General features: G+C 42.6%; 1 protein-coding gene across 2 annotated transcripts; it reads left to right on the top strand.

The window, feature by feature from the left end:
- The first annotated feature begins 1,049 nt into the window (after positions 1–1,049).
- Positions 1,050–24,988, top strand: arhgap27 (Rho GTPase activating protein 27). 2 transcript variants are annotated; one of them, XM_041962087.1, is made up of 19 exons: positions 1,050–1,247; positions 1,625–1,733; positions 3,213–4,059; positions 13,790–14,266; positions 15,421–15,660; positions 16,919–16,999; positions 17,138–17,260; positions 18,164–18,250; positions 20,020–20,087; positions 20,242–20,329; positions 21,091–21,192; positions 21,478–21,576; positions 21,783–21,888; positions 21,983–22,117; positions 22,856–22,954; positions 23,040–23,117; positions 23,280–23,411; positions 23,544–23,649; positions 23,772–24,988. In XM_041962087.1, the coding sequence occupies exons 3-19, from the start codon at positions 3,265–3,267 to the stop codon at positions 23,947–23,949; spliced, it is 2,994 nt and encodes a 997-aa protein (XP_041818021.1). In that variant the 5' UTR covers positions 1,050–1,247; positions 1,625–1,733; positions 3,213–3,264; the 3' UTR covers positions 23,950–24,988. The 2 variants fall into 2 exon arrangements, with proteins under 2 accessions (XP_041818021.1, XP_041818022.1); XM_041962088.1 differs by having other exon boundaries at positions 1,625–1,800.
- The last annotated feature ends 562 nt before the right edge of the window (positions 24,989–25,550 follow it).

Raw genomic sequence — 25,550 nt, 5'->3', positions numbered from 1 at the left:
TACTGACTCTTTTGATAAGATAAGATATACTTTTATGGGGAAATTTTTCCTGGACTCCATCCAGCTGCAGTTTACAGGTGTAAACAGAAAAGAGAGAACCAAACAAGAAGTACAGCAGCGACATATTTCACAGAAGTAAATATATAGATATGTATATAAACAAAAGTATATTAAAAATATATAAATACACACACATGTATATATACATCTTCCTGTGTCTATATGTTATTGTTTGCTGCATGTAGTAATTTAAGTTCTCCAGCGTGGGATTAATAAAGTTTTATCTTACCTTATTTGTGTGTAAGTACCAATACTTAAAAAGCTGTGGTATGTTGGCATTTCCTGTTTCAAATTCTGGAGGACTGTAGAACACCTGAATACATTACAATATAAATGTATCACTGTAAAATCAGTTTGATTTGGTTAGAGATTTGGCATCTCCATAAAAGATGCATAAAACTCCTCAGCGCAAGCGTTACATCATTCGTAGCACAATTACATGTCTGATATATATCAACATATTGTACATTTATATCAAAAGTTTCTGTCTTTGAAAACACATGACTGATTGTATTTGACCTGAAAATCCAGCAGAGGACGTACACATTTGCCAAATATGGTGAAACAATGACGCCAACATCATAAGCACATAAAATATAAATAGGCCTCCTTGTGTTTTCCTCACATCTACTTTACCGACTTGTTTTACAGTCATAACGGTATCATACTTTAATCAGTTGTTTGCGTGCCTATAGTCTGCTTAAAATAAGATGAAAAATAATGATCTGTTTTAGTGTGAATATGAACTTAACGGTGTTACATTTTTAGTATATCTGTGTTGTAATGTCAGGATGAATCATCACCCTGCAACTCTTTCCAGGCCACCCTCTGTCAGTGAGGTGCCATAAAAAGAATGTACAAATATCAAGAATACACTGGGAAGTATGGTTCGCGTCACACTTCCCATTTCTTGTGGCTTCAGTACTGTAACATATCACTGGCTGCCTCTTTTGGTAAAGAAACACACACTCACACAGAACAGGAAATAAGAGCGTGACAGTCGAGCAGAAACAACACATGTAAGCAGCAGTTTGAGCTCTGCCACTCCGGCTCCTCTGCTGCAGAACTGCTTGGAGGTCGTCTGAAAGACGAGAAAACTTTGGAAACCAAATCAGGCAAGTAGATGAATCAGTGTCCCGCACTGAAGCCTCAGTGTACACAAACCCAGGATGTGATGCCTCTCGTTGGTGAGTCTGTTTTTGCTTGGAAGTGTAGTCCAATTCATTTGACTTAACATTCCTTTGGTAAAAATGATACCAAATTTAAAAAAAAATCAACATGACAGTGTGTTAAATTTCCTTTGAGCGTAGAATAAAGTAATTTTCTCCATGCTGGTTAGTTATTTTACATATTACATATCTAATTTTTCTATGAGCTTTACAATGCACACACAATTTTGACACAAAGTTGTGCTCTCTCACACCGGTTACACATGAAATGTAAATGTTAAGACAACAGTTAATAGCATTCACATGGCCACAACAAAAACGCAAAGTTGCACCTGTCGCATATGAAATAGCTGCAAACCTTGAAATCCTGTTTCTTTGTGCTACGTTTGCTGTAGGAGACGACCAAGAGCTGGAAATACTCATTCATGACCCAAGGATAAAACAAAGTGTGATAAGACAGACAGATTGCTGTCTATGCCGGGCTGACGCTGACGCTGAGTCGAGGTTGGTGCAGGCTTCCTGTTCTGTGGCTAAGCAGTTTTCAGTCTGCTGCTCTGCTGGTCTACTGAGAGTAAGTTTAGGTTGAAGTTGTTTTGCAGCAAATGGAAACAACTTCCTGTCTATTCCTGTGCACAGAAATAGAGGCTTTTGCCCCGGCCGGCCTTTACTCTTGACTCCAAACTGCATCAACCTTTCTTGTAAATCAGCAAGTTTATGATAATGTCAAACACTAACCATGGATGGATGACTGGACGGGCCCACTGGGCACAGACATGGGGTCCACAGGTTCAGGGAGCCCCTGAGGCGGAGAGTTAGAAGTGACTGTTAACATATGTTGTTGGGGAGTCAATCAAATGAATGCAAACAGACGAATACAGACTACAAAGAGAAACTGTAAATGGACTGCATTTATATTCCAAGGACTCTGTGATGCATAGACTGCAGGGGCCAGGGATCAAACCACTGACCTTCTGATTAGACAACCAGATATCCAGAATGACAGCTACCCCAAAGGACCACAATGGCATGCAAAACAACCACAAAGAGACACAAAACAACTACAAAGAGACAAAAAGGACAGTAAAAAGATGTAAAAAGGACTACAAAGACAACCAAAATTATCACGATAGATATGCAAAACAACGACAAACACACACAAAACGACTACAAAGAGATTCAAACGATCACAAAGAAACCCAAATTGATCATTAGAGGGATGCAAAACAATAACAAAGAGACACAAAATGACCACAAGAGAGATGCAAAAGAATAACAAGAGAGACAGAAAATTAAATGACTGTAGAGACATAAAACTGTAAACAGATGCAAAATGAACACAAAGAGACACAAAACAACCACAAAGACACTGCAAATGACTCCAAAGAGATGCAAAACAACCTCAGACCCAAAAGGACACAAAAAGACACAAAACAACTACAATGAGACACAAATGAAACACACACGAAATGACTACAAAGAGACGCAATACAACCATAAAGAGGAAAAGGGGATGCAAAGCTGCAAAATGAAACACAAAATGATCACAAAATGGCCACAAAGAGATGCAAAACAACAAAAAAGAGACACAAACTGACTACAAACAGGTGCAAAACGACCACAAAGACACAAAATTGCTACAAATGGACACCATATGACCATGAGAGAGAAGCACAATGGCCACAAAATAAAAGCAGACACAAAAACGGAAACTAACAGATGTAAAATGATGGTGAGGAGATGAAAAACAGTCACAAAATGACTCAAAGTGACTATGAAGAAATGCAAAAAGATGACAGACAGACTCAAAACTACCACATAGATTCATTTTGACTCAGGGGATCTCGCTGCTATCTAAGAGGGGTGGAGGGCTTTTTTACATGTCTGTGCTCAGGGGGCCATTGTCTCATACTCCATCCATGACACTAACGACACTCAGCTGCCTGCTGAAAGCCACACTAGCTTCAAGTTTCCTTTTTTTTCCAGCCCCAAGATGTCAGCACGGTGTCCACGTCAACACTGAGGCCACCGGGGCAGCATGGAGCTCGTGTCGGTGCAGTATGACTTTGAGTACACCGCGAAGGACGGTCGCCTCGTGTCCATCAAGCCGAATGAAAGCTACATCCTGGTCTGCAAGACCAATGAGCACTGGTGGCACGTCCGCAAAGACCAGCACACCAGGCCCTTCTATGTCCCCGCACAGTATGTGAAGGAGCTCCCATCGCTAACTGAAGGCTCTCCTGGTCCTGATCCAGCGGATTCACCTGAGCGCGTGACTAACAGGAAGCCGGTGGATAACGTCACACCAGCAGCAGCAGCAGTGATGCGAGAGTCAGCTCAGGGTGGCTCCAGAGAGACGTACCGGTTCTCCACTTTTGGGTTCTGTGAGGACATGTCAGATGTAAAACCCTGTGAGGCCCTGAAGGAAGGACTGACCCCCAGCAGCTCTGCACACAAGCTGGATAAGACAAATACGCACAGTGCAACAGAAGGGTTTTCATTTAACTCAGCACCTCTGCAAACTGATGACGAGCAGCTGTATTCAAAACCTCATCCTGTGTCAAAGGTCAGGACCAGACCACAGCTGTCAGACAGCTCACAGCAGGATGATCTGGTGGAGCAGCCACAGACCCTTCTGCACAATGAGGATATGGACTTCCCTCCACCCCCTGACTTACCTGTATACGACACCATACCGGAGCTCAACATCCCAGGATATGACACTTTTTCTGAGCTGCCGGATCCTGTTGCTTCAAATGACTCATTAATGTCCGAGCAGCGGCGTTTGAATCCGACACCAGAGGCAACTTTTTCTCCAGATCCCGCTGAGCAGGTAAGATCTTCATGCAGTCTTACTTCTTTCATTGCTTTCATTCATCACTCTGCACCAGTGTCACTCGAGCCTGAGGTCAAAATGTGTCATTGTGATATACGGCCAGGAGAGGGCGCAGTTTTACCATGAAAAAAGGCAAAGTTAGGCTGCTATGTGTGCTATAGTACAAGTTTTTATGTTCAATTGTCTTAAAACATTGACCTGAATTAGATTTTCTGGCTTTTTGTGATGCTGTTGAGCAAAAAAAAAAAAAAAAAAAAAAAAAAAAAAAGCCAGCTGCCTTTGCTGATGTGTGCAGTGTTGCAGCATAGCTGAAATCTCAGCCCACCTAAACTTATTGTCATATACTGCTTAGCAAAGTTCATCAAGTGTAAATACAGTAGAAGTATTTGTTCTGTTCATGCTGTGGGGTTCTGTGCATTAAGTGTATTATTTAAAGTGCCCTCATTCAGAATTTGAGTAAAAATAACAGAGCTATTATATAAAAATGTGCATAAAGCATCAAAAAGTTCTCATCATCTCATCAAGGGATGTGGTTGGTCAAAGGAGCTACTTCAAGCATTAATATGCTAAAGTTAATTCATAGAAGTCGTTTTCTGTGTAAAACCTTAATCGCAGAGTAACTACAGCTGTCAGATAAATGTAGTGGAGAAAAAAGTACATGCAGTGTAGTAAAAGGATCAAGTAGCATTAAAAGGAAATACTCAAGTAGTAGAAGCACTGGTTTGATTGGTTTGACGATGAAATCCTGCCTTTAACAGGGCTTTTCCGTAAAAATAAGACCTATGTGCAGAGAAAACCCATTGTCACAGAAATGGCCACAGGCAGCAATGAGATCTTATGCTGCGTTCAATACATAAAGGTAAGAATGAGGTTAGCAGCAGGTCACATGTTGCCCCTGAAGCACACAGACAACACTATAAAAAATGATCCATAATAATAATAAATGCCTCCCATTTACCATCTACCATATATATAGAATAAAGTGCTCTGGATAAAAGCACATAAATGCAGCAGTTTTATCATCTCTAAGTTTGCAAGTTAGCAAAATGTGCTTAAAATAACATAAAACTACAGATGAATGGTGAAAAATGCTTCTCTGAGTGTTGTACTTGCATTTATGTTTATTTTACTGTTGTAGTTTGACCAATAAAAATGCTTATAAAGTCCTCCAGCAGCCTGCTGTGAGTGACGCATAAATGCATGATGTTATATTCCTTGACAAGTTCTGCACTCAGATATGCAGTTCACATGTTTCAGTGGTTCCCAAGCTGGGGGTTGGGCCCCTCCTATCAGACACAGGATACATGTGAGAGGTCATGGCATGGCTGATGAGGATGGAAATAAAAAAGAAAGTTCTGCTGCATTGTGTTTTATAAAATATTGTGTTTTTGCATATAAAATCAAGTCACAACTACAGCTGTTAAATACATTTGGAGTAAAAAGTACTATAAATGTAGTGGAGTACAAGAGTAAGAGCTTAAAGGGAACTACTGAAGTGAAGTACAAATACCTCAAATTCATTCTTTAAAGAGTACTGCACAGATTCGGGTTTACACTCCTGCAACTCTGCCCGACTAAAAAGTGACAGTAGAAAATGTCTGTACACTGTTTTTAAACTTGTGTGCCTACATTACCCACTGGACTGAAACAAGTTTGTTTTGAGTTTGTGTTTTGCGAGGAATGGGGTACAGAGGTCTGGTGAACTCTGTACCCCCCTACACTTTTTTTTATTATTTTTGTGGCCTTCAGCCCCAGCCCACGCTGACTCGGGTGACGTCACGTGAGGCACAAACAGTTTTCTAGACTTTTTTCAGCTGTGAAAGTAAGGTAAAGTAAAATCAACTCGACTTTAAGCACAGCACTCGAGTACAGAGATCAGAGCTGTTTGATTTGATGAGATCTCAGAGACCGGATCACTTGCTGGTCTGGACCCTCTCCGCACTGAGGGTCCTGACTGAGACTCCCGTGCTGGCGGAGTTCACAGTATCTGCGCCAGCTCATCAGCATGTGAATGGCCGGCCGGCCCCTCTGTGCCAGTTCGACGGGCGGAAAGAGGTGTTTCTTGAATACCTCAGTGAAAGCAGCTGATTCAGGCTCGCAGTTTTGGTCGGCGAAAGTTTCTGCGGGTGTGGACGCGCATTCAGCCGGTGTGCACGCCTCAAACTCCACCGAGCCTTTGATTGACGCTTGGTTGAGTCTGATGAAGAGCCGGTGTGGGATCAGCTGCAGATCGGATGCGGTTGCAGGTGTTGCAGAAGTCTGCGCGCGGTGATGTAAGTCGGGATCAGGTGAGAAACAGGTCTGGGTGGCGCCTTCTGGGGACAGGAAGGAGTTAAACGCGGACTCTGCCAGCCACTCCCAAACCTCCAGCTGCTACCTGGTTCCCCTAACACCGCGGACGATCCAGGGAATTACCGCAGGGAAACGCCGAATCGCCTGCTGAACGTGTCCGGTCCAGCCTACTCTCTTGTCGGATGTAGCCTGTTGAACACACGCAGCGCGAACTTTTGTTTCAGGTGAGTTTGACGGCGGCTGCTCTCGGTTTTGCACCTGTTGCAGGTTTCCAGGAAGCTTTCAGGCTGGCCCGCTGTGAAGGAGAAAGTCTTCAGCCGTGTGTGGCACCTTGACTCATGTAATGGCTGCAGCCTCTCCCAGTATACCCAGTGATTGTGCGCATGACAACACTGTAATTACCAGCACAGTTCGCCCCTATGGTGGGAGGTTTGCGTTACTTCAACACAATTACATCCACTTATACGAATTCCAGCATTTAAAACCACACTCGGTATGATTTGTGTGTTTCTGTGTCTCCGTGAATGAGTCCCACGCTTGCAACAGGCCTGTGGACGTGCCAGGACCCCTCAAGTGCGTTAATTCTCATCCCCACAATGGAGGGCCATCTCCATGGTGATGTGAGGGGGGTCTGGCCTGACTCCCAACAAGCAGGGCTTTAGAGGCTCCAGTGCCAGCCCTGCCATGCAGTTGGCGTGTGTGCGCATATGTAATGTGCAGAACTTGCAATTAGCTCAAATGTAGGTCGCTTGATATCCAGGGTATGAAGGCTGGTCTTTGGTCTCAGGTGGGATGTTAAGTTTGGTAAGTGGATGACAAATCCAGCTGGGATTGGGAATCCGGAGTTTGGTTAGTTTTAACTGGCAGAAAGCTGTTCCTCTTCTGCTTATGTGGAGCTTCTCCGTTGTGCTGCAGTCTGTGCTCTTTGCAAGAACACAATACATCCAAAAGGTCTTTAGGTGAGTTGCCACAGGGGGTCCAATGTCCAGTGTGACCCTGTTCTGTCCTCTTGTGCCCATCAGTTTGATGATTTGGCATTTAGAAGTGCACAGCTGAGCCCGCTCTCCCATGTTGTGAGAGGAGCTGTAGGCTCACCTCACCTAGCAGAGTAATTCCTGCTGCTCAAAATCAAATGCCAAAAAAAAAAAAAAAACTGCCCCAACAGGTAGTGTGAGCACGGCTCGTCAGACCTCTCTGTACGCGCCAGCTCGACACACGAGCCCATCAGGTGTATAAGAACAGGTGCGTGTGGCTTTCACTCCCAGGTGAGGAAGAGGCTTTCATCCCAAGCGTTCTGTGGTCATGTTGTGCAAACTTTTCGGAAACAACGATTCTTTTTTTGCTATTTAGCCGGAAAGTCTGCGAGATTTGAGATGCATTCTGTGGGCGGTTTGGTTTTTCTTCCTAACTGTATGTTCTGTGTGCAGGATGTATGATGGGACAGTGGAGAGTCATGTGTTACCACTGAGACACAAAGCGAAGCGTCTGATTTTCTAAAAAAATGATCTGAAATCTTGTCTGTTGCAGAATTAAAATGATTTTTAACCCATTTTTCAAGTTGTGACTATGATCCACGCTTATTTGTAAAACACAAGCAAAGTATTAACACAGTATTTTGTATGAAAATAGAAAATATTGAGAAGAAACATCAATATAAACCAATATAACTGATAATGAAATGTGTTTGTTGTTGTTTCCAGCTGCCATCTTTGTTTGGCACAATTTGGAAATCGGGTGAAAGTCTCCTTTATTTGATTTGATTTTCTAATCCGGGTGATTGGACGAGTCTGAGGATTGTGTGAGGAACCTCCAGAACAGAAGGTCGTGTTGTAAAATGAGCATCTGTATTTCTCAAAGAACGTTGTGTGTGTATTCTTCAGAAAAACTGATGTTTAGCTCTGTGACCCAGTTGTTGTGATGTAATACACAAGAGGCACAAACTGGGCAGGGCATAAGAGTATGTTTCAGAGACATGTCCATAAACAATTTGATTATTGTGTTCAGGATCGTAAAGTAGCGCTCACACCCAACATGCAGAGCAAGGCAAGAAGAAGCAGAAAGTCTTTTTTTTTTTGCCTTGTCTTTGAACTCATCGTGATGTTCTCAGAGACTCTTTGCGATGTTGAACTGCAGAGCGCTGCAAAGATAATCCAGAGGACGCCTCAGATGGTCTTTGTCAAGAGTCGCATGAGACATATTCACGGGAATTGTGTGATTACGTGCTTGATTACAGTGATCTTGTCGTTCGGTAAATCCCACCTTGAATACAATAGTGCTTTGCTGCAGAGCAGAAGGTTCCCACAGACGTCACAGCTGAAGTCCTGAATCTCTAAGTTTTCAGTCTGTGTGCAGGCTGCCTGTTGATGTCTACTTGCACATGCGACTAAATGTCAAGGTGGCATCTTTGCTAAAGAGTGGGGTTTCCATTTATAGTTGCCTCAGAGTGAATTGCAGCAACTTGTGCTGAAACATTTCCCCTCCTACACAGAAAGCAGTTCACCTCCAGAGCAAGAGTGGGAGAAATCAGTCGACAACAAGCTTTGTCAGCAGGTTTTGACTGTCGGCACGCAGACCTGGTCTGAAGTGCAAACATAAGGAAAACAAGTGATAAGCTGATTGAATCCACATTGGGCATTTCTGGAGTCATCCTGGATTCTGGTGTGATGTAAGAGGGGGGTGGAGCCAGACTGATTCAATAGCTCAACTGTGTGCTTTGTGGCGTGATTTGGGCCCCAATTTGGTGCTCCATTGTTTGATTGGATGAGTGCTAATGTGGTTAAGTAATCAGGCAGATTGCTGCTTCATGCATTGCTGAGGGCAGAGAGTTGTCTGCTCTGTGCTGCAGGATTTCCACCCTAAATCATGCTCGAAAGCAGTGTTCAGGGCCTAAACGAAGGTGTTAAAAATCAAATGCATCTTCCACTTGAAACAAGCTAAATACAGATTTTCATAGCAGACAAGACGCTGAAGTTTGATTGCTGCATAATGTTTTCATGGTTTTTCCCAGGCAACATTTGAGTGGCAATCTATCTTCTGTCCAGGCACTGAATGTAAAATGATCTGGATGTTCCAGGAAGCATTGATTCACCGCAGCAGTGATACACACTGGAGCTGAAGTAAGCAATCAGCAACCATAGTTGTAGCAGAGTTACCCGCAAGCCTCAAACCTTAATGTGACATTAGCCCTTGACCCAAAAGCCTCTACAAAAACAGCCAGAAATTGCTCTACCTACTGTCTGCAGACCGGCTGATGCTGTCCCATGTAGAAGGAAGTGCTGATTGAACAGTTGGCCCTTAAACCAGACTTCCTGTTTCAGGCATTCACCCAACACTCATCAGAGTAGCCTGTTGAAAGCAGCTCTCTCATATTATTGTGGGAAATTATTGCTTCCCTTTTTTCCCCCTGTCTGTCCCTGAGAGACAGACTGCAGGGTCGAATACCGCCCAGCTGCTGCACAAGTAGAAGAAAACTGAAAGGTGTGCACTCTTGGAAAAAAAAAAGAAGGCTGTTTCCATGCCAACGGTTCCTTTTTTTATCATACGGCCTCTCAAGCAGGAAGTAGGTTGAAGAGACCTACAAAGTTTATGTTGCTCCCTCTATCTAACCCTCTTCTCCGTCTTGTTTTCATTGTCTCTTTCTGCTTTTGGCTCTTGGCTCACGCAGACTGTTACCCTCTACCCCCCTATCATTCGCACAGGAATTCATGCATGTGAACACACAAACACGGACGCTCACGCACACACATCTCACCCAGTCATCACACAGCCCCTTCCTGCTGCTATTGTAAGAGAGCTCACAGTTCTCCTTTCTATCTGCGCTGCAACTGTCACAGCTGCTGCGAGAGGAGGATGTGCGCCTGAGGGCGTGTTCGCGACCGCGCTCGCCCTCTCTCCCATCACAAGTTCTTCGGACGTGGTCGCACGCTGCAGCCACTTGAGTTCGGCGCGCATTTGCATGAGTGGCTCCTCTAAATAGAACGATGTAAACATGGTGGACATGTACTCCAGGGTTTGGTCGAGTCACCGGGCCAAGCGGGGCTTGACTCTGCCGGTGGTTCCTCAGGTAGGTGATCCCACTGGCATCAAAGCGGCTTTCACTGCACCATGATGAGATTGACTCTCGGTGGGCGGCATACTTTATAATTTGATAATGGTCGGTTGCTTCCTGCTTTGTGCCAAACATGTCACCTCTGCTTGTGTTTCTTTTCCTGTGCCGAGTCAAGTGGCGTAAACAGTGAACTGACAGCTGTCGCTTTAGGAGAAACTCTTTGTTGTTTGTTTAAGTTTCGATTTGAGAGTTTCTTTTCTTGACATCTGCTGTTGATGAGTATTTGAGTCAGTTTTAGGGAAGGCTAGAAACTCCTAAGATCACACAACTAGACCAGAGAGCAAGTGTTGTGATGTGTAATGTCATAGAGATAATACACTATGCAGGTGCATCAAAATACAAGAGACAGCCATGTTTTCTGCTGTTTGGAAAGTCTCTGCAGTTCACATTTACACTGCGGAGATAGCAACTAAGGCACAAAACAAGCGGTGGACAAGTATTCAGATCCTTTACCTTAGTAAAAGCACCAAAAGCCCCATTTTTATTGGTCAATGTGGAGCTAGTTTGAACTTATTATGTATTTCAGTGGTCCCTAAGCTAAGGCTCTGGCCAGTCACAAGATACACTTGAGATGTCACGATTGGCTAATGAGGTAGGAAACAGGAAAAAACAAAGTTCTGCTCCAGAAACTGTAAAATAAATGAAACGATCTGAGAAGCTTAGAGGTAAAATGTCTCCCATAGACATCTTTTTCAAGGAGTCGCAAGCTAAACAGGTTTGATTTGATGGTGCATTGTGTTTTCTAAAATATCCTGTTTCTGTAAGTAAAATCTTGAAAACTAACTAGTAAAGAGTGCAATATTTCCCTCTGAAATGCAGTGGAGTAGAAGCATAAAGCAGCATGAAATGAAAAAACTGAACTGCGCATTGCTTGAGTAAATGTGGTTGTTCTGACATATTTGCATGCATGTATGTATCTACAGCTTTCCTTTCATTGCTTGTAGGATGGGGGCATTCCAGCTATGGAGCTATTTCAGAGATCGATGTTGCAGCTCTTTCATTTCCTCTGTCTGCCTCTCTGTGTTGTTCGCAATCAATCTGTTTCGGGGTCACTTGTCTGGCTGTCCGCATTGATTGCCTCACGGATATATCGAGATCAATGATGAGGCAAAGTCAGTAAAGTGATAACAAACACATGTTTGATCATGAAATCAATAATGTGGAAATGCTCTCCTCCCCTTGTGAGAAGTTTTATTCCTGTTAAGTACTCTTATTTTTATCTCCTGAGCTCTCCTGTGCAAGAAGTATTCAGATCCTTAAAGGTAAAGGTGGAAATACTATAATGTAAAAATTCTCCATTGCAAGCACAAGTCTGTTATTCAAAAGCTTGCAAATAAAATTATTATTAGATGAATATACTTAAAGTATCAAAAGTAAAAGTGGTTGCTTTGATTGTGTTGTATTACACATGTAATGTTTATATTATATCATTGAATAATTGTTACTGATGTACTTATGTGTCAGTAGCATTTTACATTGAGGTGGAGTAAATTTCCGCTGCTACTGAAAGAAATCTGTCATTTTTAAAGTAGTTTGTCTAAAAGTGCTCTAGAAAAGAGTCTCTGGAGAAACAAGAAACAAGAAAGACTGCATAAGAATTTGCTTTGAAAATACACTTACTGCACTGCCCCAGTTTTCACTGTTGTAAAGAGACTCAAGTGAAAACAGTACAAAGACAATATTTCATGTTTGATCTCATAAGCTTCATTGATTTTTGTAAATATCTGCTTATTCTGAATATGGTGCAGCAAAATGTTTCAAACAAGTTGGGACAGGAGCTACAACAGACTGGGAAAGATGTGGAACGCTCCAAAAACACCTGTTTGGATCATTCCACAGGTAAACAGGTTGATTGGTAACAGGTGATAGTATCATGACTGGGTATGAAAGGAGCATCCTGGAAAGGCTCAGTCGTTCACAAGCGAGGATGGAGCGCGGTTCACCACTTTGTGAACACATGATTGGATAAAGGGTGTTACTGCATGGACTCAGGGCCTCTTTGTAACACTGTTGTCAGTAAACACATGGTGCATTCACATGGTGCAGTGGTTGCATTCTGTTTTTATCTATGTTTTACACAGAGTCCAGACTTTTTTAGACTCGAGGTTGCAGATAACATTGAAAACTCCTCTGCCTGTTGGCCTCTTTAACATATTTCTTGTTTTTAGCGCTGCACATTTAGCACGGCGATGAACAGATGCAGCACAGACACATACAGGTCTCAGGTCTTGGTAAATATAGACCATGAGGCTAGCTGACAGACAAGAGGTAGTTAGAGTGTAGTCAGAGAGAGGGACAGCAGCCTCCAACTCTTTGTGCCTGATGATGGCGTTTGAAAGACCCCGTAGGGCGGTAGATCTCAGGACTCCGACGGTCGGGAATAATGGTCTCAATGGAGCACAGGTGAGTAAAGAACAAGTTAAAGAAAGATCACATTGTTTGTATCCTGGCGTAACTGTGCCGGTTTTCATTGCGTCACAGTTTCAGAGTGCAGAGGAATGAGGCAGCCTTTCATCACATCTCCGTGTCGTTCTTTAAACAAATTAGTTGTGATGATCGGGCCTATTTGCATGTCATGTCCTGCTGAGTTCTGTTTTGGAAAGTAGCACGATGTGGAGGCTACAACAGCTCCGCTCTAATGGAAAACGCAGTTTGTATTGGAGTGATGGAAAGCTGAGAGAGTTCTTATTCATTATAGGACGGGTAGTTGCTTTGCAGATGGGCAAGATGAGGTCTGATGATGGTGGAGGAGATTAACCTGGTTTTTAGTCCTCGGCTGTCGGCCTGTGGTCGGATGCTGTCATTGGTGTGGTAGTTTTTTGTTGTTAAATCCAGCTCTCATCATGGCTCTCTTAGCAAAACACGCCACACACCAGCACATGTTCTTCTGCTTTGCAGGGTGACTAATGCATAAACTCTGGACACAGTTTTGACATAAGAGCATTTAACTCCTGTCTGTGTGTGTGTGTGTTTGTGTGGGTGTTATTATGCTCAAGAAATTGAGACTAGAATTAGGTAATGATCATTATTGTGGGAGCACCTCTGTGTTGGGTGTGTTGTTTTTTCTTAGGTTACTTCCTGTGCTCTATAAGAGGCGGAAGGTTGACGTACTAAGAGCCGTGGGCTGAAGACTGGCACTTGTCGCTGCTTGACACAACTTTTATCTTATGAAATACTAAATACCATTTGCGAGCTTGTTTTACAATAAAAAATTGTCTTTACAAAAGCGGGCACACACAGTTCCTCCATTAACTTTAGTTCTTGTTCTGTAGATGCACCTGTGCATGTGTTTGAGTTTCTGCATCTGCTTTTTGGGCCTTTTCACAGGTGGAGAATGAAAGTCTGCAGTCCGCCGTGTACGTTAATGTAGCGCAGCTTCGCCAGAGCATCTCCGAGTCTCACTCCTCGGCCCCTTCCTCCTACTCTCCTTCCTACCTTGACCAAGAGGGATGGGAGGTGCATGTTGACCAAGAGAGTGGACAGGAGTACTACTACCACCCCACCACGGGGCGCACCACCTGGGACAACCCCTTTCTAGACTCCCCCACTGACCCTGAGCTGCTCCCTGTGGAGGAGCCTTTTTCCCCCTCACCTCCTCTGTCTCCTGCCCTTTCTCCATCCACTGCCTCCCCTCCTCCTGCGTGGACCTCAGACTGGGAGCAGTTGGTGGATGAAACCAGCGGTCGCCCCTACTTCTACAACCCGATGTCTGGCGAGACGTCCTGGGAGCCTCCAGAGCAGCTCAGCCCGTATTCCCCTCTGATGGAGCCTATGAGTGTGCACAGGTTTCACGAGGACGGGCCGGTAAGGACAGCCTGGATGCTCTACTTAGCCTTCTCTCTTTCTCCTGTTTTAGCTTCACCCAGGGGAAAGCTGTAAATACAGTCTGCTTTTAATGGGATTAAATCTCCTGCACCTACATAGCAGACCAGACTCATTTTCATTAGGAAAGCTCACAGCACCAGTGCAGAATGTCCCCAACAGGGTCCCTTACTTTGAAAGAACGTCTACTTCTATCCTCATTTTGAATTTTCTGAGTACTGAAGACAATCTTTGGGGGATTCAGATGTTCAAATGCGCCACTTTATAGCAATATCTCAAAGCAAACTTTCACACAAGCAACAAGTGACCCCTTTTCTGCCCCATAATGGCTTTTTTGTGCTAGAGAACAACATTAATGGGCCAAGAAAGAATAATAATTTGAGGCCACAGAAATGCTGTGACTTATTTATCAAAGTCATGGAAAAGTCGTTGAGCGCGATTTATCAGGGTCACAGAAGGAAATGATTCAGCTGACATTATTCAGTAAAATGAAGCAACATTTCAACACAAAAACTGAACTGAGGCAAAGACCAGTGTCAGAGTCAGACCCATTAATTACTGCAATGCTTCCCAGCCTGCAGGTCGGGACTCCCCAAGCGATGATTAAAGCCACAGTTTGACATTTTTAGAAAAGTGCTTGTTCGATTTCTTGCCAAAACTTTTGATGAGAAGACCGATACCACTCTCCTGACAGTAAAATGTAAAGCTTCAGCTAGCAGCCAGTTAGTGTAGCTCAGCATAAGGTCTGGAAACAGCTAGTCTGACAGTCCAAAAGGTAACCAAACCCATCTGAACCTCCAGAAGACTTAACTGAATTTCGTGCAGATTACACAAACGATATATTGTGTTCATTTGTGAGCTTTAGAGGTGCTGGTAGGTGGATTTTTTGAGGTTTGCACAGCCAGGCTAGCTGTTTCCCCCTCCTGTCTTTGTGCTAAGCTAAGCTAAACGGCTCCTGGCTGTAGCTTCCTATTCATGGTGCATGAGACTGGTATCACTCTTCTCATCTAACTCTTGGTAAGAAAGCAAATAAGTTTTAACTAGACAGAAAACACAGGTTAGGAACCAATGACTTGCTCTATATTCTACCTCTATTTTCATTGTATGCTGAGTTTCCACCATGTTTACATCCCCAGCCTCCTCTACCCGAGGAGGACTACCCCCCTGAGGATTACCCAGCTGCCGAACAACCAGAGGTCCACGAGGAGCTCCTTGCCACGGGCCCTCCCACCCTCCCTAAAGAGTACACCCTGAGTCACGTGAGCCGGACCGTCATCCCGAGGGCCAGCCTGGACCGCAGTACCCCACCTGGCTGGAAACTCACTGTGGATCCCAACGGGACCTGGGTGTTCACCAGTGAACACTCTCCAGATCAGGTAGCTCTGATAAGAACAGGGGACATGAGGGAAGGTGGAATTTTAGTCCCAAATACAGATAAGATCACCTTCATTTTAGCCTGCAAAACACTTGTTGGTCTATCTGGCCTTTCTGAAAGGATTGATTGATGGCTGCTGCGTGTTTCAAACATAGATATTGACATTAAGAGATATTTCCAGCATGACTACCATGACGTTTGATTGCAGGTATTACATTTGCAAGTATTTTTAGGGTCTTATAGGGTTGCTTTGATGTTGGTGTGACAGAATCATAGAGTGAGGAGCTCTTTGGTGTGTTTGAGATAAAAAGCCTGCATACTGTCGGACATTCTTCTCAAAGGCAGTCACGGTGTTGCATTCAGTTGCACATGCAAAAAGTCAGAGAAGTAGTTGTGTGAAAAAATGAAATTAAAGACTACAGCCACGCTTGCACCTTTGTGAAGTTATACTTAGACACTTTGAGCTAAACGCTAAACTCAGCATGCTAACATGCGCACAGTGATGATGCTAACATGCTGATTTTTACCAGTTAGAATGCTTACCATGGTTGTTAGCTACCATTCGCTCATTAGCACTAAACACAAAGTACAGTAGAGGCTCATGGGAATCAGAATACAGTAGTTGTTTCATGCAAAACCAAAAATGTCAGCCTCATGGTGGCGCTACAGGATCGCCAAAGTCAAAAGGGGACATTGTCTGGGGACCATTAACAAAATTTCGTGGCAGTTCATCTCATGTTCTCTGAGATATGAACCAAATGATCGACCGTCAGACTGACAGCGGCTGCGACTGACGAATTATCAGTTTTGGGGAAAAAAAAACTGTCAGCAGCAGCCCCCCTCAATCAGGATGTTGTCGAGGTGTGGGTGGAGGGGGGTCTCAGACACTGGTGGAGCAACTGACAAGCACTTTGAAGCATGCTAATCCTTTTACAACAGAGGATGATATTAAACAGTCACTGTGAGAGCAGAGAAGGACCAGTTACTCCATCAGCGGTAGCATAACCTCAGTAGGCCATGATGCAATGAACACTGTGCAATTCTTCCTCTGTGTCACCCACTTACTGTAATTATAGAATATTCTTTTAATTCAAAAGCATTAAAGTATTTATTTAATATACATAAATATATGTTATCAGAGAGAAAGCTTTTATATTATGAGATACTGCAGATTAAAGTAATTCTTCTGTTTAACACATCAACTGAAACTGAAGTGATTTTGGATCATCTTTGACTAAGACATGTTTGTTACCCAACAGTGGATCAAATCTGTGGATGATCAAGGGCAGACCTACTACTACCTGAGAGACGGCTCCAAGTCTCAGTGGCACCTGCCTGAGGTAAACGTCCTTCACTATGTGGCGATCAATGAAAAACAATGTATTCATAATGTGCAGTAGATGACAATATGCAGCATTCAGGACATGCAGAAAAAGTAGTGAATTAGACTAAGCTAAGCTGTGTTTTGGACCCTCCAGGCCCCTGGAGCTCCCGGCCTGTCCAGGTTGGAGAATGGTATCGGGGCAGACAATACGTCAGTCATCAAGAACTGGAGACACACCATGGGACCTGCACAGCTCAGCTCAGCCCAGGATGACGGGGTACATCGCACACATTCTGACCTGCATGTACACGCTGTATCACACATCCAGGGTGTGTCCGCCGGCTTGAACAGCAAGCTTCAGTCAGGCAGAAGCAGTGAGGGAGAGTCCCCGTCTAACAAGTGACACTCCCAGGTTTTTAAACCCGTATTTAGCAAGGCAAATTGACTGCAGTGCACTTGTATTTACAGTCACAGCTTCAGGGCAGAGCTGCAGAGGGAGGGAGAGAGACGGCAGCTGTAGACAAACACTTGGGCGTTGCAGGATACAAACAAGGGTTTTCTCTACTCAGGAACTCACCTGTAGCAGTTCAACACCTTGCTCAAGGGCACAACATTGCTAGTCCATTAATAAAGTTTGTAAATGTTTCTTTTTTGAAGAAGGGGTTTTATTGAGAAACCCTTTTTTAAGGACGTGGCTTTGTGCATGGGGGCACCGTCATATTAAAACATTAAAAGGACAAACACAGACAGTTGACACATAGTTAGAAACACACTGTTTTCTAAAATATGACTCTGTGCTGTAGCATTAAGGTTTCACTGGCTTCAAACTTAGAGACTCTTAGCCCAACCCAGGAAAAACACCCCCAACCAAAAGTACACAAAAGCATATGGACACCATGTCCTCGTTTGGCCTCTTTTTGCTTTATATTTTTCCTCTTTTTTCATTTTTTTTACACATGAAACATGAGACACATAAACACAACCATAAAGAGAAAAAATGCCAATACAATTAATAAATAGGAGTAATAAATCAAAATGAAAGCAGCAAAATGTGTCAAAGAGATGTCATGTTATGCTACTGTCCCTGTATTAAATGTTTTTTTTCTGATCTAGTCATTATTCTGAATGAAAACTGGTCTTTGCCTAAAATCTCCCTCTGCTGTTCTTCCCCGTTGTTCAGAGGTTCATCCCAACTCACCGGAGGAACACGTCAGACTACAGCAGCGACAGCTCCAGCACGGGAAACTCTCCAGAGACGCAGCATAACGTGAGTTTAACCGGCGTCCAGTCCTGCTGATACTTGTGATTCAGTCAGTCACTGTGACCTGATGGTGCTCTGTGTTTCTCTCTCAAGGCTTTTGGGTTTAGACCCTGGAGAAACCCCTATTATCTGACCTCGAGGTGGCTGCGCTATAATGTGGGTTTTTAGTTTGAGGGTTCACCTGAGCTTGATGCATAGATAGCGGTGACTATCTATGACGGGCGAAAGGTGTGACTTTAGATCACTCAAGGAGCATTTGCTGCACTCGATCAGACGTGTTTCATCCCCTGCATCAAATGTTCATTTTAATCCTCCGTCCTCATTTAGTGTATGTGTGGATGAGTTTCCACAGCTGGGATGCATGTTACAAGCAAACTGGTGATGAACATTTTATATCTAAAAGGTCAAATGTCAGCTTCGCTCTGACACGATAATGTTCTGCAGAAACACTTTACACAGCACCATAACAGAAGGGCAGCTTATGACCATTTTTCACATTTGGTCAGACACTGAATTGGTGACACTAATCTTGGGTGTCCACCTTGAAACTGCGCTGATTGTACACCAAAATACGCTTAATACCTTTTAATTAGATTGCTTCAAAAAGTCTTCACTGCATATGTTGTGTGAGTCTGGACGGACGTGGATGTAAGCTGCAACATGACTGGTAGGCAGAGGCAAACAACCATGAGGTGGTAATTCTAGTTGACCTATAAATGCACAGTGAACAACCAAAAATAGCTACCACGATGGAAAGAAATAACTATGTATAGCCACACAGTTCCACAGCGTGCTGCTTCACAGCAGTCATGATAGTTGTTATTGCTAAATGAACGTTTTACTTACACCTGCATCAAAACGGTGTTCTTTATTCTCCAGCACCGTTTTCACTCAGTTGTAGCCCAGAAAGGTGCATCTCCAGCGGCAGTGTCACTGACAACATGCCCAACACAAAAAACACTCAAAATATGTGCATCAAAGCATAAGTCTGGCGATATCCTACATTTCTATTCTCATCAGCAGATTTCACAAAAAGACCAAAAGCAGCAATCAGTCGATTCTTATTCCTCTGACGAGTGAGTCACGTTGTTGTATTGGGTGAAATGTTCCTTTATTACCATGAACACACACACTCTAGTTTATTTTGAGTCAATCTCACAATCACTGTCACGTCATGCTGCTGGAAATACTCACAAGTTCGCCAGATTTGCAGCTAAAAATAGTCCCCAGTAAATGCATTTTCTCCTGTTTCAGTGATATTCTTACAGAATGTTTTTATGAACCTTTTTGAAAAATGAAACTTTATTTTTGTGACTCTTTTTAACTGCTTTTGTTGGGAGTGAATGAACTTGAGCGTCAGAAATAGGGAAGGAAGTCAAAAAGATTTCGTTTTTTTTCGTAGAATTTGTTGACAATAAGGAAATATAGAGTAACACCAGCCTCATCCTTTATCATGCACATGATTACTGAAATATTCTGTTGATTTTCTGTTTTGCGCAAATCTCAAATCTTTTAACTCCCTTGCCTCTCTTGAAACAAGGACAATAAAATCTGACTTTTTTCAGATATGAGGCGTATAAGGAATTAAAAATCGTGCACATATATTAATAGAGGCGAATGCTGTTGAACATGATCTGCATGCATGGCTTTAGTGATGAAGTCTGTGTTCAACATTGTAACCAGAAGTGTGTGTCCCTCATATCATCACATAATTTGACTTTAGACAGTATCCTGATGATTAAGACTTAAACTGCCGTGATCGTTTGCATTTTCAGGTGCAGAACTTGGAGAAAGCCGGAATTCTCAACAAAACAAAGGTGTCTGAGAACGGAAAGAAAGTGCGGTAAGCTACAGCCTCACTTTGAGCTTTTATCCGCAGCTTCGACGCTCTCGTGTTTCAGTTTTTCAGTTTGGGTGTGTTTGGAGTCATGTGTCATCTCCCCCAAAGCTCTCCATTGCTTTGTTCCGTGGTGGTGATGGTTCTTCCCCCGTTTCAGGAAAAACTGGACCCAGACGTGGACGGTTCTCCTCGGAGGAGTGCTGACGTTCCACAAAGACCCAAAGTCTGCAGCAACAGGGGCCTCGGTACGATATCAGTATTAATGACTGCATGTAACTAAGTACATTTACTCAAACATTGGTACAGCTTTGCTTGATTTGCTACTTTATTCTTCTACTCCACTACAAATCTGAGGGAAATATTATACTTTTTACTCCACTACATTTATCTGACAGTTTTAGTTACTTAATTCTTGCATAAAAACATGAAGATCTTATAGAATATGACGCTGATTAAACTATGTAATGTATGTTTTCACAGTGAGGCACTAATATTTAAGTAACATTTTCAGTACCGTTCTTGTGATGGAGTATTTTCACAGTGAGGTATTAGTACTTCTCCTTCACTAAAGGAGTGTAGTGAATACTCCTCCACTGTCTGTATGTGAGGACTCACAGGTGAGCTCCCGTCCTGCGTTAATAAGGAGCTCTGACACCTGAATGCTGCGCTCCTGCTCATTTAGCATTCTGTACATTTCTCAGCGTCGTGGCTGCCTGGAAGTTACAGACAAAGCGAACCATTACTTGTTTTGAAGCGTCAATAAATTACCTGACATGTTTTTTAATACGCTCTGCACTTCGGCGTCATGTTGCACTTCTCACAAAGGGAACGAAAGGTGAAGCTGCAGCGCGATGCAGGCTGCTGTGCCACCTTCACGAGGAGTGACAGCACAGACGGGCCCTCGGGTCAAAAGCTGACAGTCGCAGCTTTTGTTCAGCGCAGCTCGTTTCGTGGAATGCGGCGCAGTCGGTTTCGTAAACAGCTGCCTGTTTTCTCCTCCGCGCAGAACAAGACCAATCAGATTGTTCCAGAGGTCACGGTGGACCTGCGGGGAGCGACGATTGGCTGGGCCTCGAAGGACAAATCCAGCAAAAAGAATGTTTTAGAGGTTTGTCGACACAATGCAATGTGCCCCATTCAGTGCATGTTGTTATCTTAAGCAAATAACACGCGTGCTTGTATTTTTAGCTCTGTTATCTCCACTTAAGATCAATGTGTGGCTCAGTCAGTACATTTCTGCGTCACAATGTATTTATATCTAATGTTAAAAGAAATGTTGTGAGTCAACGAGTAGAAAGAAATCATGTGGGAATGATCTAAATGTGATTTTTATAATGGATTATTGTTTCCCAAAATAAGCCTGATGAGTTTTATCTCATTATCTCTCCTCCAGTTAAAAGGCAAGAACGGTGTGGAGTTTCTGATACAGTACGACACTGAAAGCATCATCAATGACTGGCACAAAGTCTTAATGGACACTATACGACAACTGGTGAGCCCCTTCATGAGCTGTGATTGTCCAAATTATCCACATTAAACTGCAAAAAAAGCAGCTAAATCAAGAAATTTGTTCTGTAATTGTCTTGAATCCATCACACCTGACTTAAAGGAATTATTGACAGGTGTCATCATAGTGTCTGTTTCTTGAAACAAGGAAGAATATAGTAAAAATAACTGCACTTCATGTCCGTGCATCAGGAGTACCAGGACCACCATTCAGACGAGGAAGAGGGAGAGCTGTATGAGAAGATCGCGGATGCAGCACGAGATGACAAGTTTGGAGGCGGCGTGGACAAGCGACGACGTAAGCCTGCACGCACGAAGAAATCACGTTGACCCAGTTAGATCAGGCCACGATTCAAACCATTTTAAATGTCCGTGAACGTCGCCTTTTACAGCCTCCAGGCCGAGCATCACGCACTCATCCAGCTCTGCGGGAGACACGGACCAGAAGAGGGTTCGGACCAAGCTGATGAAGTTCCTCATGAAGCGCCCCACGCTGCAGTCTGTCAAGGAGAAAGGCTACATCCGAGGTAGTTTCAGACAGACGTAACGTGGTTCTTTTCAACGAACAGAGAGAAAATCAACTCAGAGTTGCCTGAAATGCACGAGATTCACCAAGCAGACTCTGAACACTCTTGTTACATATTTAAATAGAAGCTGTTCTGAATTTTTCGGTGCACATTTCAGTTCAGATCTTTCAACTCTTTAAGTGGAAAGGCAGCATAGAAAAACAGCATAAATGCTCCACCTGGATGGTCACTTTGGAGGTGCTGTTGTGCTGGTGACTGCAGCCTGATCACTATGAATATATGACAGCACGTTGTTTTTATCATGTGAAAACTTTTTGTCATATTCTGATGCACATTTTACTGTTATTCTGTGTACTGCATGTACAAATTGATTTTTTTTAACTTTGCACTCATTTCCCTCTGTATACATTACATATATTATTTTTTATGATTTTAAATTGCACTACCGCTTACATATATGCATGATATACTCTGTTATAATGTAATATATACTTTTTACAATACTTGAAGTTTGATACATAGACTATATGTACAACAGCTGCATTTCTATATTTTATTCTATTTATGTTATTTTCTGAGTTTAACAACCACATTTTCTCAAATTGAGTATTTATTCATTATATTTTTAGATTATCAGTAGCCTCAACATTAGTATCTTTGACAGGATGATAATACTGCTGCTAAAACTAATACAACTGTTACTACTACTACAACTACTAATTCTCTTCTTCGCTGTAGACAATGTGTTTGGTTGCCATCTGGCCACGCTGTGTGCACAAGAGAGGACCACAGTTCCAAGTTTTGTGGAGAAATGTATCAAAGCAGTGGAAAAGAGAGGTAATCCACCTTGACTGAAGGGTTTAAGGCTTTTTGTTGTGTAATGTAGACGTTGACTGACTGGTGCTGATGTGTTGATTTCCAGGTTTAGACATCGATGGACTCTACAGAGTGAGCGGGAACCTTGCTGTCATTCAGAAACTACGCTTCAAGGCAGATCACGGTAAGGTTTACAACAAGCGTATTGAACTCAGTAATTCAGTCAGTGGCTCTACATACAGGGAAAGCAGAGGGTTCATAGTGCATGGAAGGATTTGCTGTCACTGTAGACAGCAGCGCCCCCTGCTGTGCTTTAATTGGCTGTGCACCTGTTGTGTTCAAACAGAGGAACTGGACCTGGAGGACGGTCAGTGGGAGGACGTTCACGTCATCACCGGAGCACTGAAGCTGTTTTTCCGGGAGCTTCCTGAGCCGCTTTTCCCATACAGCCACTTTAATAAGTTCATCACAGCCATCAGTAAGCAGACTTCTGAATCCATACATCTAATTTGAACAGACTGGAAAAAGATAATGATAATGGTGCAGCTGATGGTTGGTAGATGATAATTACAGATTAAGGTGATTAATAATTTGTGTCCTGTTTTTCCAGGAATTCCTGATTATAACACAAAACTGTCTTGCATTTATGAGCTGGTCAACTCGCTTCCTCCTTCAAATCATGATACCATGAAACTCCTTTTTGGGCATTTACGCAGGTAAGGTTCCTCTTTTTTATTTTATCCAGTTTCCATCAAACAGTTTGAGAGCTCATAACAGATTTTAAAAAAAGGGAAATTATGACTCCTCACATAAATTAACCCATGTTTTTCTCTGACAGGGTCATCCAGTATGGGGAAGACAATCGCATGACTGTTCAGAATGTGGCGATCGTATTCGGCCCGACTCTGCTTCGGCCAGAGATGGAGTCGTCCAACATCACTATGCACATGGTCTTTCAGAACCAGATCGTGGAGTTCATCCTGAATGAATATGAGCGTATCTTCTACTCTAGCTAAAGCAGTCACAAACCTCCAGTGCAGACCTGGGCAAACGTCTGAATGTGCTCAAGTTATTTCAAGTGCTAGATTTACTTTTGCATGCACACGCACAGCTTCGGTGCTGTAAAATAAGTTAAAGGGCTCTTCAAGTTTTCTTTGCTCTGAATACTTGAGGTTTAACCGTGTAAAAAGAATTAGATAAAGGGATCTTCAAATGGTCTTTGCTGAGAATATTCGAAGCATATTTAACCATCGTTTTGTCCAGTTGTTCTCCATAGGAGGCTGACACTGTAACAACTATCTAGCAGTATTGGTGGATTGGAAATCCAGCCACACAGGTGTAAACAGGTGTGGTTTGCTTTCCCGCCTCAGAGCTACTGAGCTTGTTGCTTGGGTGGAACTGTGGTGGACTGTATCACATTGCTCTTGAGTCTAGCTGTCTTAATCTCACAAGTCACTTTCTGGAGATTTTAATTGTTTATTTTTTCGTTTTGTTTTGGTTCGTTTAAATCGTAGTGATAACAGGACCCAAGTCAACCCTGGACGGATGCATTAATGCTCTCTTTAAGAAATGATCAATGACTGCTTCCGTCTTTATTTTAGAAAGTTTTAATGATGTTTAAATATTGTTCTGAATTTGAAATTGCAGTATATCAAAAATGGAAGTAACTGAGATTGTATTCTAATATTGTGTTTTTGTTTTTCAGTCTTATTTTTACCTATGAATTTTATTGTAATATAGAAATGTATAAAAAGAAATATTAGTACCAACATCTTGCTGTGAAGTAGATCGTAACATAGAATACTTGTGCAACCTATAGATTATTTTCCACTGAATTGTATAATGCCATTTTTCAATCATGCTGTACTTGAAGAAACTATATGATAACACCCTAGAAATATAAACTAGCGATATATATTTTGACATCTGGAAGTAAAATCAGTCTGACCATGAACCATAAAAGTGGATTCTAGAAGAGATTTATGACCTGTAAATAGAAATAGATAGCATATTTATGCTGAAAGCTGTAGAAAATGCACAAGTTATTCCATAATAAAAAATAACTTTGTAAAAAGAAAAACAGCTGTTCATTTATTCCTGTCAAAAAGCTCATGAAAATGTGTCTGTTAAGGAACAATTTAGAGAGAGAAAATCTGATCTCGTATCATTTTGAAGCAAAGAGCTGGTTAAATCAGATAAAACTAAATTCAAGTAAAGTATGATCACCGAAATCTACTTAAACTATTACAAGTAAAAATGTTCAATATGTACAATTGTGCCTTTGTCCCCCTATGTTATATTATTGTTTTTACTATTACTGGGGCCTTAATATGCAAGCAGCCTTTAATGTTGCAGCAGTCCAGGTGGGGATTTTTTTAACTGGTCTGTATTATTCTGCATAGCACATTTTCATAGTGGAGCAGACATATTAAGTATCATAAAACAGTAATAGTGTATTTATGTATAGTAACTTACAGTTTAGTAGCCCGTTTAATATTGCACTTCATTTGAATATAGTCAGATCTTGCATATATGATGGAAGGTAACTCAATGTTGTATAGCCACCAACTAAGTACATTTACTAAAGTACTGTACTTTGGAGGTACATGTAAAATAT

This window comes from Chelmon rostratus, chromosome 21 (assembly GCF_017976325.1).
Source record: "Chelmon rostratus isolate fCheRos1 chromosome 21, fCheRos1.pri, whole genome shotgun sequence".
Taxonomy (NCBI): Eukaryota; Metazoa; Chordata; class Actinopteri; order Chaetodontiformes; family Chaetodontidae; genus Chelmon; species Chelmon rostratus.
The sequence above is the reverse complement of the archived record's forward strand: the minus strand, read 5'-3'. Positions and strand labels throughout refer to the sequence as shown.